Source organism: Dreissena polymorpha, chromosome 5, assembly GCF_020536995.1.
Source record: "Dreissena polymorpha isolate Duluth1 chromosome 5, UMN_Dpol_1.0, whole genome shotgun sequence".
NCBI classification, from domain to species: Eukaryota; Metazoa; Mollusca; class Bivalvia; order Myida; family Dreissenidae; genus Dreissena; species Dreissena polymorpha.
Window position 1 is genome coordinate 93,198,761 of NC_068359.1, and position 22,805 is coordinate 93,221,565.

The following is a 22,805-nucleotide window of genomic DNA, read 5'->3' on the forward strand; positions in this document are numbered from 1 at the left end:
CATAAAGCTGCACATTTTCAGTTGTGAAAGGTGAAGGTGAAGGTCATCCTTCAAGGTCAAATGTCAAATATAAAACGTCTGTCCAAAAACTTTAACATTGGCCATAACTTTTCAATATTGGCGTGCATGCGTATCTCATAGAGCTGCACATTTTGATTGGTGAAAGGTCAATGTCATCCTTCAAGGTCAAGGTCAAAGGCTTTAAAGCTGCGCAGAAGGGGGCATTGTTTTTCACAAACACAGCTCTTGTTTAATATATTTTCTGCACATTTCTTCAAAAAGCTTACATCAATACACGATTTTCTTCGTTAATTCAATCATTCCTGACAGACTTGTGTACATATTTCGCTTACATTTTGACGCGCGTAGGTAGGACCGCATTACCGCTTCCGAAATGTGTATTCATACTATTGCCTTCGAGGAACTTACCTGATGTTTGACGGAAAGGGACGAAAATGTGCGAGTGTGGGTCAAGTTCTCCACAGGTACTTCTTTCCCGTTCCCCCAATTTTTTTTCTGTACCTAAAATTTTTCGTACCCAATTTTTTGTTCGTACCCAATTTTTTTTCGGTCCCAATTTTTTTGTTCCCAAATATTTTTTCGTACCCAAATTTGTTTTCCTACCCAAATTTTTTTCGCAAAATTTTTGTACCAATTTTTTTTTTCGTACCAACATACACAATTGTGGTGATTGTGGTGATGTAGATAAACTTAACTTGATGCTTTTATATCCATCCTCTCAAAAGCATCGTCACACCAGTACTTTCAGTACTTTGATTATTATTGCACTGTTTGTGACTACGGTGTACGTACCATTGAATTGGAGATTCAAAACAATGTACATACCAGTAAATGTGTTCAAGTATGTTATGTTGCGTACGTGCATAAATTTAAACATATTGTGCTTAGCTGTATAATACTTTATTTAAAATGTACATACCAGCCTCGCTTGCCAGCAAACGTGGGTGTAAAACCAAAGAGAGTTTAAACAAACGACACGTTTAATGTATTTTATGTCTAATGCAATATTACTCATTGTACCACAAGTTAAAGTTTTAAAGCTACACGCGTCGTTAAACGTCGTTGATCGCGCAGTTTGGGATGATAAACATCCTAATTCAGTCCGGTTGAAACTTTCGGACCGTAAGGAACGAAAAATAATGTCGCTTTACAAATGTGTGTGGGTTTTTGTACTGGCTAGCGCAACGGTGAAAGGTGATAGATGTTTCATATTTACATTTATTTTCATACTGTTAGATTTGATTTCTAAAACATATTGACTAGAGTATCTTGTTGTGACGATGTTTTGGCTTTGATTAAAAGTATAATTATGTCGTAGATAAGTCAATGTTGAGTTTATAATTTTTTATGTTCCTTAAAACAACTATTCAACATTTATACCAACATATTAATTCCACGTGGCTAAACGTTTAATCGTTTAACGTTAACTTTGTTCGGTATGAACATAAACAAAATACACTACAGTTTCACAAACTGGAGATGAATCTTAAAATCACTGCGGGGCCTTAGAACACGTTACTTATTTACCTAAGTACAAACACTGTATATAAACTGATAATTTGGTTAATATATTTATTAATAATTATGCTGACTACACATCAGGAATAACCAAACCATGCATAAGCTATTCTTTATTTCAACTTCAGAAAGCATTTCTTTTCGTAATAAGACAGTTTGTAACAAGTGTATGGTAATCGCACGAAGTTATATTCTATCACAGGCTCAAGAAAAACAGTTTGTAATGCTTTTACATTGTTTAGCGATATAACTTTTTAAGATCCCGCGATTTGTTTATGCTGAACAAATTTCAATGCTCAAAGCTCAATAAGTGTTTTTTCCGTTGTAAACGGATGTGCTGATTTTTTACAACGATTTATTGACGTTAGGTTTAAAAAACAAATACACTTGTAAAGCGTATATTTTTACTTATCGTTCATGAAATCACTACTCGGACAAAAACAACATTTAAAATTTGAAATTAATTATATAGAAATATAAGTTGTTATTCGTGTGTCGAATAATACGAATGGTTATAGAAGAAAATAACGAGTGACTCTGCGCTCATGGAAAATATGGTTGTTCAATGAACAAGGGTGGAGTTATTATTAGATTATAAACCGAAAACAACAAATTATATATTGTATATTATTTTTTATATTGTATCGTAATACCTATAGTTTCAGCGCATTGTACCAAATAATGGATATGTTGATTATGTTGTTTACATGTGTAAATTTTTTGCACTTATTTACGCGTTTTATACCATATTTAATGTTTCGAATGTTGCTCTTCAGTTTTTATTTTACACGTATGTTACATAATTCTAAATGTATATCCATGGCCCCAATGATCATATGTATTGATTTAAGCAACGAACTGTTTGCTACCAAGTCTTTCTTTATATAACACATGGTTTGCATAAAGATTATATAATCGGTTCACAACACGTATTCTGAGTATACACGGATGTTTGGTACGGTTTGTGTAGAGACCAAAAGATACATATACTGATTAAAAAGGAGCACTTTCACTTTATTTGCAGGTATTGTTTATCTGGGGTGTTATATGGATAATACTACCAAACGTGTCCTTCCACATGCGCTGGCAGATGAACGAACCAACAACACACCAGGAGATTGTGCACGTCGTTGCAGTAACTACAGATATGCGGGCGTGGAGGTCGGGTTTGTCTTGTATATATGTGTTGTGTGATTTGGCAAGTCAACCTGGCGGGGGTATTATACTTGAACGTTATAGTACATGATTGTTAGAATTCGCATTACGCGGTCGAATAACATGTACAAACTGAATGTTTGTCAAAGCTCATGCCTTATTGCGACACTCTGCTTAACCTGATGTAATTTAAAATTGATATTTCGAAAGCTTAGGATGGAACCACAGCAACCCTGATCGAATTCGGACATTTAAATAACATCTTAAAGAAAATGAAGATTTAGTACTTACTTACCGTATTACAACTGAATGAGTTGTCAGATACACACATGTGTTGTTTAATACAAACATACACACTTTTCTGTTGTGTTTACGATGACGAAATGATTTATTTTTTAAAAGTGCATGCTATTATGAATAATATGATAATTTTAACCATCACTGGCATTATACACTCATTCAACGCATCGCGAAAAAAAATTGGAATATAAATATATATTAACACAATGAACAAATAAACATATACTAGTGAAAAACATAGGGTTTTGTAGTACAACAGTCCGTGTCTGGCTATGAAGCTTTGTAGGTTTTGAAAGGCAACGATCTATTTTTGGACTATGAATGCACAGTTTGATTTCAGTAGGCGCTGAGTAAAACTAATGACTTAGTCATTACATGCCAGAAAGACCGTTGATGCTATTTTTCGAATAGCGTGAATATGAACTTTCAATAACTTGTGCATTTAGTACTGGTGGGAATGCTTTTGTGGTAATATCCTGAACGCAAATGAAGTGCCGGAAGAGAAATGTTCGTTACCCTGTCCAGGAAACAATCGCATCAAATGTGGTGGTTTTTCGAGGATAAGCATCTATACCAATTGGGGTAAATAATATTAATTATAACCATTATTACACATAATACAAGTTCATTAAGCACATGTGTACGTTTGTTATGAATGTATACAAGGTAAAGCGCAATTTATTGAAGATAAAAGCTGTAAACACCATAGTTAGACACATGTTATATTACGTTCAATAGTAAATACTTTAAATATTTAGTACATAAGTCATTTAAAATACAATGTTTGCCATTGCAGCGGGTCCTTGGTTGTTCTATGTGAATAGATGTGAAACCATGTAAAAAAATAGTCAACATAAACGTGCTCATTAAGAAAAAAATAATCTAAATGCACACAATCGGATTTTTCAGTGCATAATCAATTATATATGTATCATAAGTGCCTTCCGTTCATTTTCTCTTCACAGAATGTGGTCCACCTCCTACAATAGCAAACGGAAATGCAACGTTACGCAATAGTTCCCATATAGCATACGGCTCAATCGCTGATGTTTACTGTGACTCTGGTTTCATTAGCAAACCCACAATCACTTGCCTTTCTAACACATCCTGGGAAAAAGCGACCTGCGAACAACAAGGTAAGATTCTAGACATATCTGTTACGTTTATATCTGATATATCGTGTACGCATACAATGTTATTTGAAGGATGGATTTTATATTCGCATTTTATGGCCCCCAGTCTATACTGGGGGACATATTGTTTTTGCCCTGTCTGTTTGTTTGTTTGTTTGTTGGTTTGTTTGTTTGCGTCAAACTTTAACATTGGCCATAACTTTTGCAATATTGAAGATAGCAACTTGATATTTGACATGCTGTATCTCGTGGAGCTGAACATTTTTCAGTGGTGAAAGGTCAAGGGCATCCTTCAAGGTCAAAGGTCAAATATATGGGGACATAGTGTTTCACAAGCACATCTTGTTATTTATGCATTAAAATACAACACAGTTGAGTCTTTCTACAGATTACATTATGTTAAATAATTTGACAGTTGAACGTTGGGCGAGTAAATTAAATTGCTCAATAAATTTGAGATTCCTGAATTCATCGATTTAATTTTTCCCATGGTTTATTAACTATTTGATACTTTGCTGTGATTTACATAAAAAATGTAAAGGGTGATTCTTGAAAAGCAAAACCTATATTTTACATTTTTCATATACCGCAATTCCTCAAAGTTTTCGGACACTCTTAGTTTTTGGACACTCTCTTTGTTAACCGAACTAATTATTGTTCGCGACTTTTATTTTTCGGAGGACCTTACTGCCCCGAATAACAATATAAAGAAGTGAAACTCCAGCTGCTCCAGCAGTTTTGCATTCATATTATACATACGTTCGTGGTCCTTTATTTATGGCAAGTGACCAATTGACAAAACAGCACGGCACAATACGAAACAACATACACACATAGTACATAGTGTATAATAAAGCTGGGGGACCGCCTTGGAACGGTGAATGCAAAGCACTAGAGGTTTAAACAGGTTTTGGAGCGCTCAACCTCACCCTTGGTACAGCCATATTCATGATACATATAATTGTAAATACAATTTAACCTCATAATATAGCAACTCAAATTAAACAATAATACAAGGGAATTAAAGCGCTTTCAATTTAATTATTACTTAATTACTCAATGGTAGGAAGGAGACCAGAGCAACAGAGTTACAACTTTTTGCGGAACGTTGAAATGAAATTACGAACAAGTGTCGACTACATCCCTTCTTTTTACAAATAGATTTAAGAAATATAGCATTGTATAGTTAATATTTGAGATCATCATACTGTAAATACAGGAAGAATCAGCAATATTGGGTTGTTTGTGTAACTGTACAATATACTTATGAATGCGTTAGTTTGGTAAATTGGCATGTGTACCGATTATAGTAAACGGTTTCAAGAGCTTAAATTATGATATTTTGAATGTTTTCAAATGTCGCTTAACAATAATGAAATTTAAACCAAAATATCCTGTTTAAAACGTGTGTAGAAATTTCGGACACTAACATTTGGGCGTCTTTTCATTTGTCAAACATTCGGATACAAATGAAATAATTTTAATTCTCCACAACGAATTGTAATAACGGTAATAATAGTGTAATATGTATGATCGACATGAGAGCTTAAATTGTGTAGATTATATTTGTCAATATTGGTAGTTCAGTGGTATACTTCATAGCACAATCGATCAAAATAACAGCCATAGTAGTAAAAAAATGCTTCGCATGTGTCTTTACTGTGTGTTCGAATTTGCAACAGATTTAATAATCCTAACCGTATTGTAAACAACATTTGCTACATTATAGTTAAAAATAGAATTCAATCAGTTTCAAAAATATCTGTTCTTCATTAACAGACTAAAATTCTGTATCGGCTTCGTTTCATATATGAATAAAGAAATACACAGAAATTTGTTCTACCGCGACTTATCCAATAACTTACACTACATTTACAAGAACTGAAACTGTTTCTACAGTAAGCGCAACACATATAATTACGACAAGTTCGCCAACCCATGACGGATCCATTACTGGTAGATATACTTCCAAACTTTATTCCCATATAAATGGCCTTTCCGCTGATTATACTACTCCATAAGATACTAACAGTCCAAGCATTCACCATGGCAATTATTTCACGGACAGTCTTACCAGGGGCGGATCCAGGATTTCTGGTTGGGGGGGGATATTGAAAGATTTGCTGGGGGTCAAAGGGGCCGCTAGGGCCCCTGGCGGGTGCAGGGCAAAGCTCTGCTAGGGGGTCCAGGGGGCGATGCCCACCGTAAGCTTCACGATTTTGATGATTTTGGAGGCTTTGAAAACCACTTCTCGAGCATGTCACGCCTTATATACTTTCATCAAAGTACCTTCTTATAATGCCAACAAAAGTGCATAGTTTATAGTTTTGGGGGGTCCAGGGGGGCGAAGCCCCCCCAGAAGCTCAACGATTTAAGTGATTTTGAAGGCTTTGACAACCACTTCTCGAGCATGTCACGCCTGATATACTTTCATCAAAGTACCTTCTAATTATGCCAAAAATGCATAGTTTATCGTTTAGGGGGTCCAGGGGGGCTAAGCCCCCATTGAAGCTTCACGACTTTAATGATTTTGAAGGCTTTAAAATATGCATAGTTTATAGTATTGGGGGTCCACGATTTTAGTGATTTTAGAGGCTTTGACAAGTTTAAATAGGTGCTTTAGATGTAGTTAAGTGAAAAACATCAAATGAATCGACTTTACTTTGGAGATTTATGGGGGGGGGGCGTACGCCGCGTCCGCCCCCCCCCCCCTGGATCCGCCTATGCTTACAACTGCACAACTCGACGGTTTTTCGACAATTAATTTCACATAAATCATCATTCCATGCAAACGTGAACGGACGGTACGACTTATGAATTAAACATATAGATCGGCCCAATATCGGGTTGATAATCTAAGACTGTACCGAGTATCAGCACCAATTAAGCACTAAAAACAATACTTTAAAAATGTAAAGCATGTTGTGTGTACATCATACCACATCAGTAATGATGCCTATGATACATCATGTTTTAGACATTTGCAGCCAATTAACACAAATCAAATGCGATAACAATTGTAAAGTTATCGTAACAGTATTGTACATTATTCAGAAACATCAATATCAGGTCGATCTATAATGGCAAGTCACACTTATATAGTTACTTTAAACCTATTTATTTTAGCTCGATTGCATCGAAAGCCTAAGGCTTATATAAATGCTCTCGAGTCCGTTTCCTGGGCCTAGAACCAGTACTTTGTACTATACTTATATAGTTGCCAAACTAGGATTGACATATATTGCAATACAATTGAAGCATCGCTTTCAAATATTACACATATTACAGGCTTACAAATAATATTATTAAGCCTAAAAAATATAAGATACATCGACTTCACAGTGATTTTATATTGACATTTGTTTCAGCTCTATATATTGGTGTCGGTGTGGCAGTTGGATTAGTGTGCGCAGTCGGAGCAGTGATTGTCATTATTGTACTACGAAGAAGGTATTGTGTATAGTGTATAAAATGTTATGCTAGTATACATGACACATTACTGAATCATACATTTTAAATGTCACTTAATTTGAAATTATGAATAAATACGCGACACATGTTAATGATGCCATGCCCTATAAGTCATTTAAGACATCTATTCTTTTTATAACTGTTAATATGAGCTTTTGCAATTCCGTTAAAAAATAGTTTAAATATAAATATACTTTTCTAGAACGTGCATGTACCCTTAATTTTGAAGATTAGATTTTCTACATTGTTACAAGTTTTTTAATCGTATACATGAACAATCAAACAACTGATTTTAAAATTAATTGTATCCACATTCGGATAAAACTATTTCAGAGGTTCATTTGCGTGCAAAAAAGGGAAGAATACTGACACAAATGACACTTCTACCGTCGGATCACTCACGTTAGCAATCAGATCGCATGGCAATGAAGGTGAAAATAATAAATATTGCGTGCAATCAGTCGAAGGCAATGTCGATCATTATAACTCAGCAGATGAACCAAATGAGGGCAATAGAGATACTGATCATTATTATTCAAACGAGGTCACTGAACAAACATATGATCGTATGAAAGATGGTAACGATGAGTATGACCTCACAACGAATACCGTATCATCTGAATTCGATACCAGGAAACGGGAAAATATCTACAACAAACTCAAGACAGACCAGCACGGAGACTATGACCACTTTGCAAGATCCGAGCATAACATGTCCCGTACGGGCAACGACTACGATACCACTTATTTGGCGAGCAAGAACGACGGCATCGGAGACTATAATCATGTTGTTAGTGCAACCATTGAACGAGTAAATTGCACAAAAGATCGTGAACAAGGTGGCTATGATTTTTTGCATGGGATAAAGACAAAACTTCCACCATGCGACGATACAGATTATGCTCACACTAAAATTTAGACAGAAATTGAGAAAAGTAATTATGGAATATTTATTTGCGTGTTCATATTATGTGACGCACATAAATATATAACCTATTGGTCTTGCATTTTTGAAATTTTCAATACCTATATAACTATAGTTATGCCTTATTTAGCGCTGCGATACATACTAGCCCCATGGAGAAAAAAACAAAAAAAAACACCTTTGCAACGACATGCACGACAAAAAAAGCACTAAGACTAATATATGAAAATATCGTTTCTACCTATGCAACAATAGAAACACGTTTGAACGGGAACAGCAGCACGTACGTGACATTAATTTGCATATCGCAAATAGTTTCGAAAATATGCATTCGTCTTTAATGACGGTATTGCGCATATTATGTTAATTGCATAGTTGTTAATTGTACAGATGTAAGTTCACTCGTACTGTATCTTATGTTTATACATAATTATACCATATCATTAATATTTGATATAAGTTGCTACAACTGCAAAAATTGACACATGTTCATTGCATCGAAAGATAAGTGGCGTGATGTTATTGGTACGTTGTACTGTGTGTACTTCAAACAATATCTCATATACCGTAATTACTCTTAGTTTCCGTACAATTAATTATTTCGTATCATGTCCGAAAATTAAGATAAAATATATCTTTAAAAAAACAGGTGCGCGAAAATGTAGAGACAACAAATACGTGGTTTCAAAAATAAAAGACGCTCTTAAAAATAGTGCATTGACCTGCGAAAAAGGATATGCACTGTGTAAACCGTCAAATGTTTAAACAAATATTAGCACGTGCTTGTATAATACCAAGCCGTATAGTTTTAATTATGTAATAAGGATAATACACGTTTTCGAGGGCATGATCATCTGCGGCGCTCTCAAAATCCGTTCCTGCCCGAGTGCGCAGCACGAGTGCAGGAAGATCATGTCAGAGAAAATGTGTATTTTCGCTATTATTGCATAAACAATTCACACATACCAACATAAATTAAAACAACATTGAATAACATTGAAAACAATATGTCATCTTCATTCGACATCGACAAAATCATTTTATTATTTCATATGACGTCATACAGTTCAAGGTTGTGTTTAACATAAGCTTCACTCGGTCATTAACAGAAATGACGGGGCAGTTTTCGATTTAAAATGTGTTTAAACAGTGGATTAATGCAAATTTGAAATGCCGTCTCGCAAAGTAAGAAATGAGGACTTATTTTGGAATTTACTGGTCGTGGCGAATAAATATATAGTCAGAATATGAGATTAAGTCATTGTTTTCATAGATGTTTCTTTCGACAGTTCCGTACAGGTCTATCTCATTTCGTTCCAATTCGGTCTTTTCGAAACTAAGGGCGAACAAGAGTTGTCTCCCATTCGGGTAGGTATCGGGTAAATAGTAACCAAATCAAACGAAAATACGGTCTGCATCTCAGATCTCTGAAATCTTTATATTTACTGTTCATTTCAATTAAAAAAATTCGTATACAGTTATTTCTTCATTGATTGATATAGTTATAGTTCTACTTTGTGTTCATTAGTAGTTTAATGCTGTATTGTCATATAATTTCGCGACACCGATCTTTTCATCAGTAAAAATTTAGAAACACTAATAAAAGCTATCTGCTTTTAAAACCGAGCCGGTTGCATTATTCAATTGATACCCAACATTTATTACGTTTCTGATTGATACACCTCATTAATGTGGGTTTATTCTTAAATATTGATTGACATTCTTCTGCCACTGTCACACTTGAATATCAGTTTCTGGAATCATTTGTTTTAACCGCAATTTCATACCATTTTAGAGTAAATTTCTTGATTTTACGATAAATAAATTATGGTGTTTTTGAACTGTTTTTTTTATTTAAATATATTTTCCTTATAATACTGTGTGAGAGTGTTGTGAATGGTAATAGTTCAGTGTTGTGTTGTTTATTTTCACTGTCCACTGACAAAATTAATTGCCCGGGTTCTTCTTCGGATACAGCACTTGCTGAATTGTTTGCTTAATTTAAGATTCTGATTTCATTTCCAGTCAGTTAATATTAAGGCATCTTACTGTTAATGATTTTATCACGTGAAATTAAATTGCTTGCATTATTTTTTATGAATATTTACAATGAATGTCTTCTAAATTCTAGTTCGACATATATACAATGTGACTTTAAATAGAGAATTGCTATTATATTGTCTTTTTCATCGAAGAATTTGTTACATTTTACATTTACATTGCAAATCTGGGGGAAGTTTTATTTATTTCAATTCTATTTGAGCTTTTGTAAGTATTGTAAACATTGTAACAAAAGAAGTAATTGCTTTATATGATTATTTTTTCATTTAGCAATATTGTTCAAATCATGTCTGCACAACATAGTTATAGGTTGTCTATATACTGTTCTTAAACTATTTACTAAACAATATAAATGAGAAATAGCTTTCTAATACATATGGTAGGAATAATTATGGTAAAAAGGGAAAATTCTTAAAATGAGCAATACAATGTATCTCTTTATCCCATTATTTTTTAAATTGTCTGCAAAATTATGTAATAAGACATATGTACATTTATAATGAACCAAAAAAATTGTCAGTTTTTACAGTTACCTGAAAACTGTTTCAATTTTAAATGAAAGAAACGCACTTATAAATTCATCTGGGCACAATGAACATTAAAAATATTTTCATATTATTCTAAGTCTTTGTTGGTTCATTATTTATAAACATTGCTATTGTTTAGTTTTGATAAAATGGGAAATGCAGATGGACTGTTGTGATACATATATCAATGTATACTTATATGGTCTGTGATATATGTGATTTGAAAGTGTATTTTACTGTAACATGTGACTGTACATAGCACTCAAGTAACAAAAAACACAATGAAAAGATACAACTCATTCAAAATTAAAAAATGGTTTTATTATAAATGCCATTTAAGTTCATTAGACTACAATTTCAGGCATTCACGGAATAGAGGAGCTGATTGTTGATATTTACATTGGGGTGGTCCGGTAACATAAATATTCAATGTCAATCTGCTCAAATTAATCATTCAAATTTAAGATTAGCAAATAATGGTGTAAAATGTCAACAAATTAGGCCATATTAAACCAAATTTTATTCGTTTATAACCCGATTAATACTAAACAAAATGTTTGTAATAATTTTGCTTGTCATGTACATGGTGTACTACTCCTACAAATACGATATTTATGTACATCGACATATAAGATGTCGGTACACTTATGATACCTACCCTGTTGGCTTCCAATCTCGCCTGCTTATATCTCTAATCCATGCGGTTTTCGTAGCATGATTACTGGGCAATTTGTGCAGCGTTACAGGCTTGCATTATCTGCCAACTTTTCCCCAACAATTTTGACATTCAGGCATACAACAATAGAAGTGTCCCATTGTTTACTTTTTGCGCCGTGTACTTCAAACAGACTGGAAGTGAGCGATACCTACCCGATTGGGAGACTACTCTAATGCTACTTAGTTTCGAAAATCCGGAATTAATTTTTTCTAAAAATTAATACTGCCAACATATTGTCACTAAAGTATTTCAAGCATACAGCAGGAACGTTGAAGGAACATAAACACTAACATTTACAGCATAGTCTTTTGAAAGTGTAAATGACCTTAACTTTATTGAGGTTGCCAATAAAATGAAGCTGTTGTCAAGAGAGTTCAGATATGGTATGATTTGAAAAGTGGATTGAAATATTTATTGCCTTTATCCCTGCATGTATGAGGAAACTGGTGCTTACTCAGTTCCCCATTTATGCTTACTCAGTTCCCCACTTCTTTATATTGGAAAGTCGTCGAAGGCTGGAGTTATTAACAAAGTTCATAATAACTTCATTGAATCCAGCCATTACTAAGGCTACTAATACTAATACTAATTAACTGCGCGTAAACCCGTTTATGGATATGAAAATCACATTCCCAGGGCTTGAACGGCACGTGAATCGCCTTGTTTATACACGATTTCTCCCGTTCAAGCCTCCTTTTGCCAAGTTTCTGCACCCCGCCAGAGTGCATTATAGATAGAGTTTATGCAATTATGTATGTATCCTTTTAAGCGGATGGGTGAAACCATTTTTTACCTTTATGCATAGCTATCTACCTAATAACGCAAATGTATTGGTACATTGCCCTAAACATTCGTCTGCCAGGTTTTATGACCTTAATTCGGTTGCATGATCGGAGTGTCACCAGAGAAGCACAACAAGGCAAAATTCTTGTAAAATAGCATTGTAAAACAAACTGTCTGAAAAGTTGAAGTCACGAAAACTTTTTTTTTTTGGCTTAAAAGGGGGTGTCCGAAAATTTGTAGTTTCTGGGCACTTTGAGTAATTGCAGCACATACATGTTGCAGTAATACAACATAATTGCAATTGCTGGTTATATAATAACTCTATTAGCCTAACAATTAAATTTAGTTCGTTCTATATAATACTATTTTAGATGTAATAATGTTTGCTTGCTCTCACGTAACTGGAAACTGCATTTGGAAATGTATTTATGATATGTTTTTTTTAAACTGTCCACATAAAAAAAATAAAAAAATGATCACATGCTTAACTATTTACGTCGCAAATTTAATATAACAGCAACCGGATAAAACTTTGCGAAATCGAATTTTCCAAAGCTTAAATAACCTTTTGCTTTATGGTTCGCCTCTTTGAGATACTACATGCGATAAATACTTAGGCCAACATTTTTTTATCTTCTGTGTTACGGGAATTTTTTTCCAAAAAATTGAGTCGGGGGGGGGGAGGATAAATAAAAATAAAAATAAAAGCATGAACAGTGAGCAGTCGACCAAAAAAATAAAACGAAATCTGTCTAAACCGGATTTTTTTTTAATTTAAAATATTAGCCAATTTAAACCTTATTTATACTTGCATTATATTTAAGTGTTTTATATATCTCATTATACTTTTGTAGAAGCTTTTAATAATAATAGTAAACATACTTGTATATAAATATATATATATATATATATATATATAAATAAATAAATATATATATATATATATATATATATATATATATATATATATATATAATATATATATATTTAAAGGTAAAAGCACCTTTTGCATGTATATCGGTTTAATAGAGACTAAACAAGCCAGGTGTGTAGTGTAGTGTAGTATAGTGATCGTTGAACTTTTGTTGAGTGTATAGCATATGTATGTTTATATTATAAACAAATATAGCATGCCTTTGACTTAAATAAAAATACTTAAACACTTTTGACATTGTTCAAAAGCTTTAACAACCAACTGTCTAACTTTCATCCATGGATAGAATATGCACATTAAAAACTGCTTTTTATACAACAGACTTGCTTTATATCATGATATTTTGTATCTCTTATGAGAAAAAAAATCACAAAACAATAATGTAAAAATATAGCACAACTGTTAATTACTGGGTCAATATCTTATACCTGAATTATGAAGCACGGTGTCTTCTCGTCATTGGAGAATGAGGTCCCAGTTCGAAATGAGTTAGGTGTGGATTTTATGTTAAATTCCTAACCAGTGGCCATTTAAGAATGTTTAGAATTTACTGAAAAAAGTGTTTTCAGTTAATTGAAATAGACACTCTTTTATAGAAAATTAATACAGACACTGGTTAAATAGCATCTAAAAAAGTGTTATTACTGAAATTCACATTAATACACAATTTTCTATTTATTTATTGTACTTTTTGTGGGGGGACATATAGTCACAACGAACCATGACCCAACTGGTACCCAGTTTTTGTTTGATCACAATGTAACTCAAAATGGTCAAAACGAACCGGAAAAATGGTTAAAATGTTGATATAACAATAGTTATATGTATATTTTAATATATGGAAACAATGTTTTGTTTGAAGTTAATGAAGCATAATAAGCATGTTAATTGTTAACTGTTCCAGGAAAAATAATTAAAACTTTGGATTTCACAGGTTTGGATACTACATGTGTACAAGCCTATTCGTGTGACTTTGACGGACATATTAACATCAGGAGCCAATGTCATTTTCTTCAGAAGCTGTGTTGCATACTTTTTTCTCAATATTGTATATATATGGGTGAGTGAGGAATGGGATTATTGATGCAAGTACCTGTGGTTCAGTCCTCATGCTCATAATAAAGTAACGTAAAGTAGTATTTCTTGAACATTTTCGGGATGTGGATTTTTATCAAAACAAATATTATAGGATCTATATTTTAATAAATACGCATATTTATTAAACCTACCCAAAACTTCTTATAACATCGAATGTTATGGTTGGTGCCACCTCTGCAAATACGCTAATAATTTTTATGTTCGTTTCAAATAATATGTGAATGATGTCAAAAATTGTCTTTTAAAGATTTACTTTTCTTATTGAAATGATTTCTTCTCCATTTTTAATTTAATTGATTTTGAAATATTCCCCATGCGGCTCATTGTTGTTAACGTCCGCCATTTGCGAATATACAATATGAAAATCATTTGTTAAATACTCACCGATTGGCTTATAGAGTGTGGTATTGGCTGCAATAGCCAATAAAAATCGCTGACGCTTTACAAGTCGACTAGGCACAACGAAACAACCCGTATTATAAACTAATTTTTAACAACACTTTCAGCAATCTGCGCATTTTTTCAAGTTTTTGATAAAATACCAGGTCGGCGGGTGAAATGTTAATAAAAAAACGAAATAGACTTTTATTTGTATTTGTCAAAACATAGGGTCGGGCGCTCCCGTAAAACAAACAATAAAAAAATGTTGGCCTTATTTTTGAATAAAAATAAATTATGTTTTCCAAAAAAATTATATGTGTCACTATAAAATGTATGTGTAATATAAAATCTTACTTAACATCATGTCAATTCTGCCTTTGAGTTCGATTTGTATATTTATCAGTGGCAGTTTTCGTTTTCTCATGGTATTGTTTCGATTTTCGCATGAGGTTTGTTTCACACTTTCTGCATAGGAAAAAGATCCCATTTGATTTTCATTTTTTTTACAATAGGTATGTTATGCTTATTTAGTGATATGATCTTATTACTTAAAGAAAATGTTCGGTATTAAACGATCATACAGTCCTAATAAGGCGTTTAAATACTTTTAATACGCGAATATTTCACGCTTTTAAAATTTTCTAAGTTCCAACGAGAGTTTGTTACCATCCGGAAAATGGAAAAAAGCTCATCGGAATCGAATTCAAACCAAATTCAGGGGAACATAGCAAATGGGAAACGTAGTTTTGAAAAACAAATTAATGAAAGAAACGGAAATAGTATATACAAAAACTTCAATAAATCATTACAAAGAAGCATTGTATGGCACACTTTATCTAAAATATGTAGATCTTAAAGGAAAACGGTACTCAAGCTTTCGAAATGTCGGTTTCGCAAACATTTTGCGGTGGACGTTTATAGATGAAGTTGTCAATGACGACCTATTCAAAACCGTAAGTACAAACATTGCGAACTTCACAAACGTGTATTATTGAAATAGACATTACTACCTATGACTGTTCCGTCTTGTTGTCACTTAATGCATTGGTATGTTTAATGTATACATGATGAATTACTTTGAATCGATTATAAAACTGATATTTCAGTTGAACTAGAAATGAAATCGATAAGAATTAGGAATAAATCTTGGTTTAAAATATATTTTTTGATATTAAATACGCTTTTTGTTACATGTATTGAATGTGTACATAGTAAAGACAAATAAAACATCAACCTTTCACATGTGCCCATAGAAATTAATGATATATGAAACAAGCATAACTTGAAAACTAGTGATGTTTTGTCATGTTTCATATTTTTATGCGCGTAATATGTCTTCGTAGCATTTTAGTAGTGAAAAAAATAGTGTATGCATCGTATTGAAAAGTTGGATTCGGAGTTTGTATATAACAGTTTCATTGTTACAGCTTTTAATGTTTAACACTAAATAACTTTAAAACTGAACATACAATCTCATATAATACAGTTCCACAAATGCAACTTGTACACACTTTCTATTTTGCACCGTTTATGTTATTGAAGCAGTACAATGCCACGTATCTAAATATTCACATGATCATAATTGGATCCTTCGCTTTGGGTCTATTTACCCCTCATACAATCACACTCACCTTGTTCGAGGTCTATAGTAATTCTTCCTTGTCCTGCATTTACATGAGTTAAGATACGGTTAAAGTCGCAGCGGTCATCGTTCCTGTGCGCCGAAGAAGCTTTATTGTAGACGTCGTTCGAAACTTTAGCCGGGTTACGTTCTCGTCTTCCAAAGTGGTCATAGTCACCCGGTCGGTCTATATTGAGTTTATTATAGACATTGTTCGGTTCCCTGGTAATGGTTCCAATTTTTAAGTATTAGTTGTGTAGTCATAATCAACATGGTTATTTAACTATACATAATTGATATGGTTCATTGTCCTAAGGCATTCACCTGCTAGGTTTTAAGACCTTAATCACGGGCGCCACGTCTTTTTGGCGATGCATTAATAAATGAGCCGATGCTACTTCCGAGGTGGCGCTAATGACCGAACGTTTTGAAATTGCAAGGATAATTATGCAGGGTGAATAGAATTTATATATTTTTTTTTAACATAGTTCGCATTATTTTAAAAATCGGGCAATGAAGTGCAATTAAACGAAGAGTTATTAATCCACAAATGTAAAGAACATACAATCACTATCCATTTGGAAACGTGGGGACATTAATTAGTTGTGTCATGTTTACTGTGTGACGAGACCATGTCTACCAAATTTATACGCTCATGACATCAAACGATTGCGGTCAATATATACTAGTTGCTACATGCACACACGCATTCTTGGGGATCTAATAGATAATTTTGAATTTTTCTAAACGAGATGGAGTCAATGCCAAGGAGGTGGCGCTAAGGACAGGAGGTGGCGCCAATGCACGATATATAAATTAGCACAATACTTTCATTTGATAAATAATGTTCCTGTGCATATTTCTTAATATAGTTCAACGTATATCAGTGGCGTACCCAGACCCAAATTTTAGCCGAGGTAGTATCTTATATCATTCTAGGGGGTCCGGGGGCATGCCCCCCCCCCCCCTGAAATTTGTTTATACCTAGAACGTCTCTGGTGCGTTTTAAAGGCCATTCAAACCACATTTTCTACATAAATTATCGGAATCGTGGACGCTACATATGACCGTTTAGTATCAATAAAGTTAACACAAAAATCTGCTACAAGTTTATTGTCATTTTTAGATTCTGTTACCATAAACTGTGTTTGAAGTGACACTGATTTAACAACTTTAACTACATAAAGATAGTCATTTAATTCATTTGAAGTCAGATAGAAAAAGAAAAATTGAGTCGCATCGCTCTCATACAAGCCATACAGATATATTGTCATTGACATGCTACTATATAATCATATTAAAGTTACTTTAGATATTATTCGTTTTTATAAATTTTATTTTTGAGTTTACGTCAAATCAGCTTCCGCAAACTTGCTGTTGTAGTTCAGACAAGTTCACAATCATGGACGATTTTTTATCCATTTAGAGCTTGATAACACCATAGAGCTCCTTTTTTAAATGTTTAAATACATAAAAATCAAAAGCGTTTTCAACCATAAGCACATATAAAAAGGGTCATTGATGTAAGTTATTTGGAAAAAACCGGACATACTGGGTTTCGAACCAACGCAGTGACAATATAATAGTGGTCAATGGATCCAGAGTCTTACGCCTTACCGATTGCGTCACAGGGACACATTGACTATTACGAGGAGTACAAATATTTCACTTAAATCAGTTAAGTTTCTGGCCATTTTTTCAATGTTCTTGTGTAAACTTTTGTTTTACCACTGCTTCATCATTTCTGTCATTTCTATCATCAACTACATTGACTATTAAAAAGAAAATTCTTAAACTTCTTTATATCAATAAAGTTTCATACGCGGGATATTATAATTTGACAATTCTAATGTAAACAAAGATTTTTACCTCCCTGAAACGGCCCCGGATTTAACTCGACGCCGGTCATAAAGAGGAGAATACCAATAAAGTCGAAAACACCAACCACCCGAGGTGTGTCTAGGTCCAAAATAGACCCAGACTTGGCCGTAAAACACCCGATTCTAGCTCGGTACGTTCCGATGTCCACCATGATTATAGCATCGAAGCGTACAGTGCGACGCTTTGTTAAATATACTGATTTTCCCAATCATTTTGCTGAGCCATTTTGCCATCAATTGAAGTTATTAAATTGAAATAATTATCTGCCTCAACATGAACCAAATGAACTCAATGATAATATTTGTTTGTGAATATCATAGTGCCTAAAATTCATTAAAGTGCCTCAATTTCTTATATAGATTTTATTTTTTGACATAAATTTCCTTTTTTTCCTTATAATCTCGGCACAAATTTTAGCCGAGGCAACTGCATCGGCGTGCCTCGGCGTGGCAACGACGCTGTATATACGTATTCAAATCTCTATAGAACCTATACAATACAATCTATGAAAAAAAAACAAGATGTAAATGTTAGAGTAACCAACCCAATGAAGATGTCGGCTACCTGAATAAGCATATTGTGTGATATATACCAAAAATATGTAATACTAAATAAAACCTATAACACCATTATAAACATTCTTACAATATTTATTCTGCAACAAATGTGTAAGATAATTCACGAAAAAGTCAAAACATGTTACTTCTGCTTGAAAATATGAGATTTGTACCCTAACCCAAATGTTTAATTTGCTAAAAGGAAAAGGTGAACGAATCTTAATTAGGCTAAAATATATCGTTTGTCCCCACTTACTTCTCCACAAATTTAGGATAGCTCTGTCTCAAATCGTTCACGCTTATATTATAATCAAGTTACTTTCCAGTTGTATAGCATATTAATGACCGTATTCATCAAAATCTGTTTGTAACACAATGAGTACTAGTGCTTGACACCACAATGTATGACTTAATCTTTATATTTTCAGATATAAGAAAATATTAATACAACATTCGTGATTTTACATTGCAAAGAAGTTCTCAAGTTTGTCAATTACGCCTGTCTTACACCAATTCATTGACAACGCTTATGTAAAAAATGGTTATTATACAGGCAGCAAGAATTTAACAATTTTGCATACATGCTGAAATACATTTCATATTGCAAGTGACAGCTACACAAATTGTTTTAGTTTTTTTATTCAATATAATACATACAATGTATACATGTATATGATCATACAACAAAGTGATTGTACAAAGCAATAATGTTCAGACATGTTATACAAGATATGCTAATATATATATACCTTTTTTGGTTTCCTTAAGATTAAAAAATAAATTTAAAATAAACTGGGTTAGTATGTTTTTTCTTTGGTTGTTTGTGATAGGTGTTTTTTTAAGGAGAAAAGAAAAGAACAACAGAAGAATAGTTATGAAAAATTATGAGTTGTAAAAAGTGGGAAGAAAGCATACTGGCCTTGTGTGTTTTGTTGTATATTCACAATGATCTTATAAGATTGAAAAAAATAAACAAAAATATTTTAGAAAGATAAACTAACATTATAGTGAAACGTATATAAGTGGACAAACATTATGCGAATTTAATCCGATTCCATTTTTGTTCAAAGATTTGTAATGTGTCATTACTGAGGGCTATATCTTTCTCAATCTTGATTTTTAATTTAAGACTATGAAAGATAAAATATTTCATCAATACAAGAATAAAATTCACAATATTATTACAGTCTATTGATTTCAATGAGTAAATTCCGAAACTTACATTTAAGAAAGATAGTTTAACGTTTAGTGGCTGTTGTTCAAGAAAAGATACTAATGTATTCCAAATAGGCTGTGTGTGTTTGCACTCCCAAAAAAAATATTCTTTAGTTTCGATGTTTTTACCGCAGAAGTCACACATATTTGAGTAAGATAATTTGCATTTAAAGAGATATTTATTTGTAGCTATAATTCTATGGATGTATTTATATTGACAATTTCTCAGTGTGCTTTCAAAAGTTGTTTAATATGGTATGGTAAATATATGTTTCCAATTAAGTTCATGTTCTCCGAAAAGGACTTACCATTTATTTTGGGTTTTGGATTTGTAGTGTGTAAAATATTTTATTCGTTTTTGTTATTTTTCTTCCAAGTATGTTTTATACGAATGTTGTTTGAGTACATGGTGTATTATTTGTATTGATTTCAGATTTAATATGTATGGGTATGCTTTTGATTAGTGTTTAGTACTTTAGAAAATTATTTGAAGGTATTCCGTATATGTAGCATATATCATCAAAAGAGTAGAAATCCTTAACTCTGTAGTCATATAACTGGTAGACATATATAATGCTTCGTTCAAACCAATCTTTATAGAAAAACGTCTTATTTTTTGAAGTTATGTCTTTATTGTTCCATAAAATAGTTTTACTGCTGGTTTTGGTGTCTAGGTTATGAGTGACATCACTCTATGCTGATAGAACCTCAGGCAGAAATATGTTTTCGTTTTCATGTAAGATAGTATTGCTGATGTTACATTCAAAGAGTAATGAGTCACCATATTTTTTTAAGATTTTCTGGTAAAATAATTTCCATTAACGCGTATTGGTATTATCTAGGTATCTTTTAACCCAGCTGCATTTGATTGCATTCAAGAATGAGTAAATGTTCTTTAATTTGATACCTGCAGTTTCTACAGATTGAGTTAACTGAGTTCGTTTTATTTTATCAGGCTTACCGTCCCATATGAAATTAAATATTGCTGATTTTATATTGTTAATAACATCATTTGGTGGATTTGGGAGAACTGTTAATATATAAATTCATTTAGGATGTGCAAACGTTTTCAATACTGTGTTTTTCCGATTAGTGTAAGTTTACGGTGATGCCATGATTTTAAGCAGTTTTTAAAATTCTGTAATTTAGGTAGTAAAGCAGTATATTTTAAAAAGCGATTTTCCACAGAATCCCTTTTAAAATGGCCTTTTTCAAGGATATTTCCTACAAATAAACCCATTTTTTTGTAACTTTTTATAACAAAGTATACAAATGTTATGCTGGCAGTACAACCCTACAACAGAAAATGTTACGCTGACGGTACAAAACAGAAAATGATACGCTGGCGGTACAAACTACCAAAGGTTCATTATCACATCAAAACATAATTCAACTTAAAAATGTTACACTGGCGGTACAAACTCCCAAATGCCTTTATTACATCAACAAATAATTCATTCCACTTTAAAATTAAACAAAAAATGGTACGCTGGCGGTACAAACTCTCCAAATTTCATAATAACATCAACAAAAGATTTATTTTAACTAAAATGTTACGCTGGCGGTACAAACTCCCAAAGGTTCATCACACATCATCATATATTTCAACTGAAAGATTATACACTGGCGGTACAACCATCCCAAATGCCTTTATAACATCAACAAATAATTCATTCTACTTTAAAATTAAATTAAAATGTTATGCTGGTGGTACAAACTCAGGTTCATAATCCTTTCAACAGAAAAATTAAACTTAAAATGTTACGCTGGCGGTACAAACTCTCAAAGGATCATAATCACAACAGATAATAAATAATTGAGGATCATAATCACAACAGATAATTCTTGAAAATGTTACATCGGCGGTACAGACAGATAATTCTTCAAAATGTTACGCCGGCCGTACAAACTAATTGTTTGAAAATGTTACGCCGGCAGTACAAACTTCCAGTAATGCATAATCACATAGACAGATATTTCTTTGAAAATGTTACGCCGGCGGTACAAACTCCCTAAGGTTCATAATCACACAGACAGACAGACAATTCTTTGAAAATGTTACGCCGGCGGTACAAACTCCCTAAGGTTCATAATCACACAGACAGATAATTCTTTGAAAATGTGTCGCCGGCGGTACAAATTCCCTAAGGTTCATAATCACACAGACAGATAATTCTTTGAAAATGTTACGCCGGCGGTACAAACTCCCTAAGGTTCATAATCACACAGACAGATAATTATTTGAAAATGTTACGCTGGCGGTACAAACTTTAAGGTTCATAATCACACAGACAGATAATTCTTTAAAAATGTTACGCCAGCGGTACAAACTCCCTAAGGTTCATAATAACATAGACAGATAATTCTTTGAAAATGTTACGCCAGCGGTACAAACTTCCAGATATGCAAAATCACACAGAAAAAATCACACTGAAAAAAATGGAAGGTAAACCACTTTTAAATGTATAATTCTTAATTTATTAGTTAATTATAAAACATGTAATAA

At 33.0% G+C, this 22,805-nt stretch overlaps 1 protein-coding gene across 1 annotated transcript; it reads left to right on the top strand.

Annotated features, from left to right (window-relative positions):
* Window positions 1–1,074: 1,074 nt before the first annotated feature.
* LOC127882202 (uncharacterized) lies at window positions 1,075–8,596 on the top strand. The gene is made up of 6 exons (XM_052430717.1): window positions 1,075–1,215; window positions 2,564–2,700; window positions 3,441–3,576; window positions 3,960–4,130; window positions 7,496–7,577; window positions 7,932–8,596. Exons 1-6 carry the CDS (start codon window positions 1,161–1,163, stop codon window positions 8,515–8,517), a joined length of 1,167 nt encoding a protein of 388 aa, XP_052286677.1. The 5' UTR covers window positions 1,075–1,160; the 3' UTR covers window positions 8,518–8,596.
* The last annotated feature ends 14,209 nt before the right edge of the window (window positions 8,597–22,805 follow it).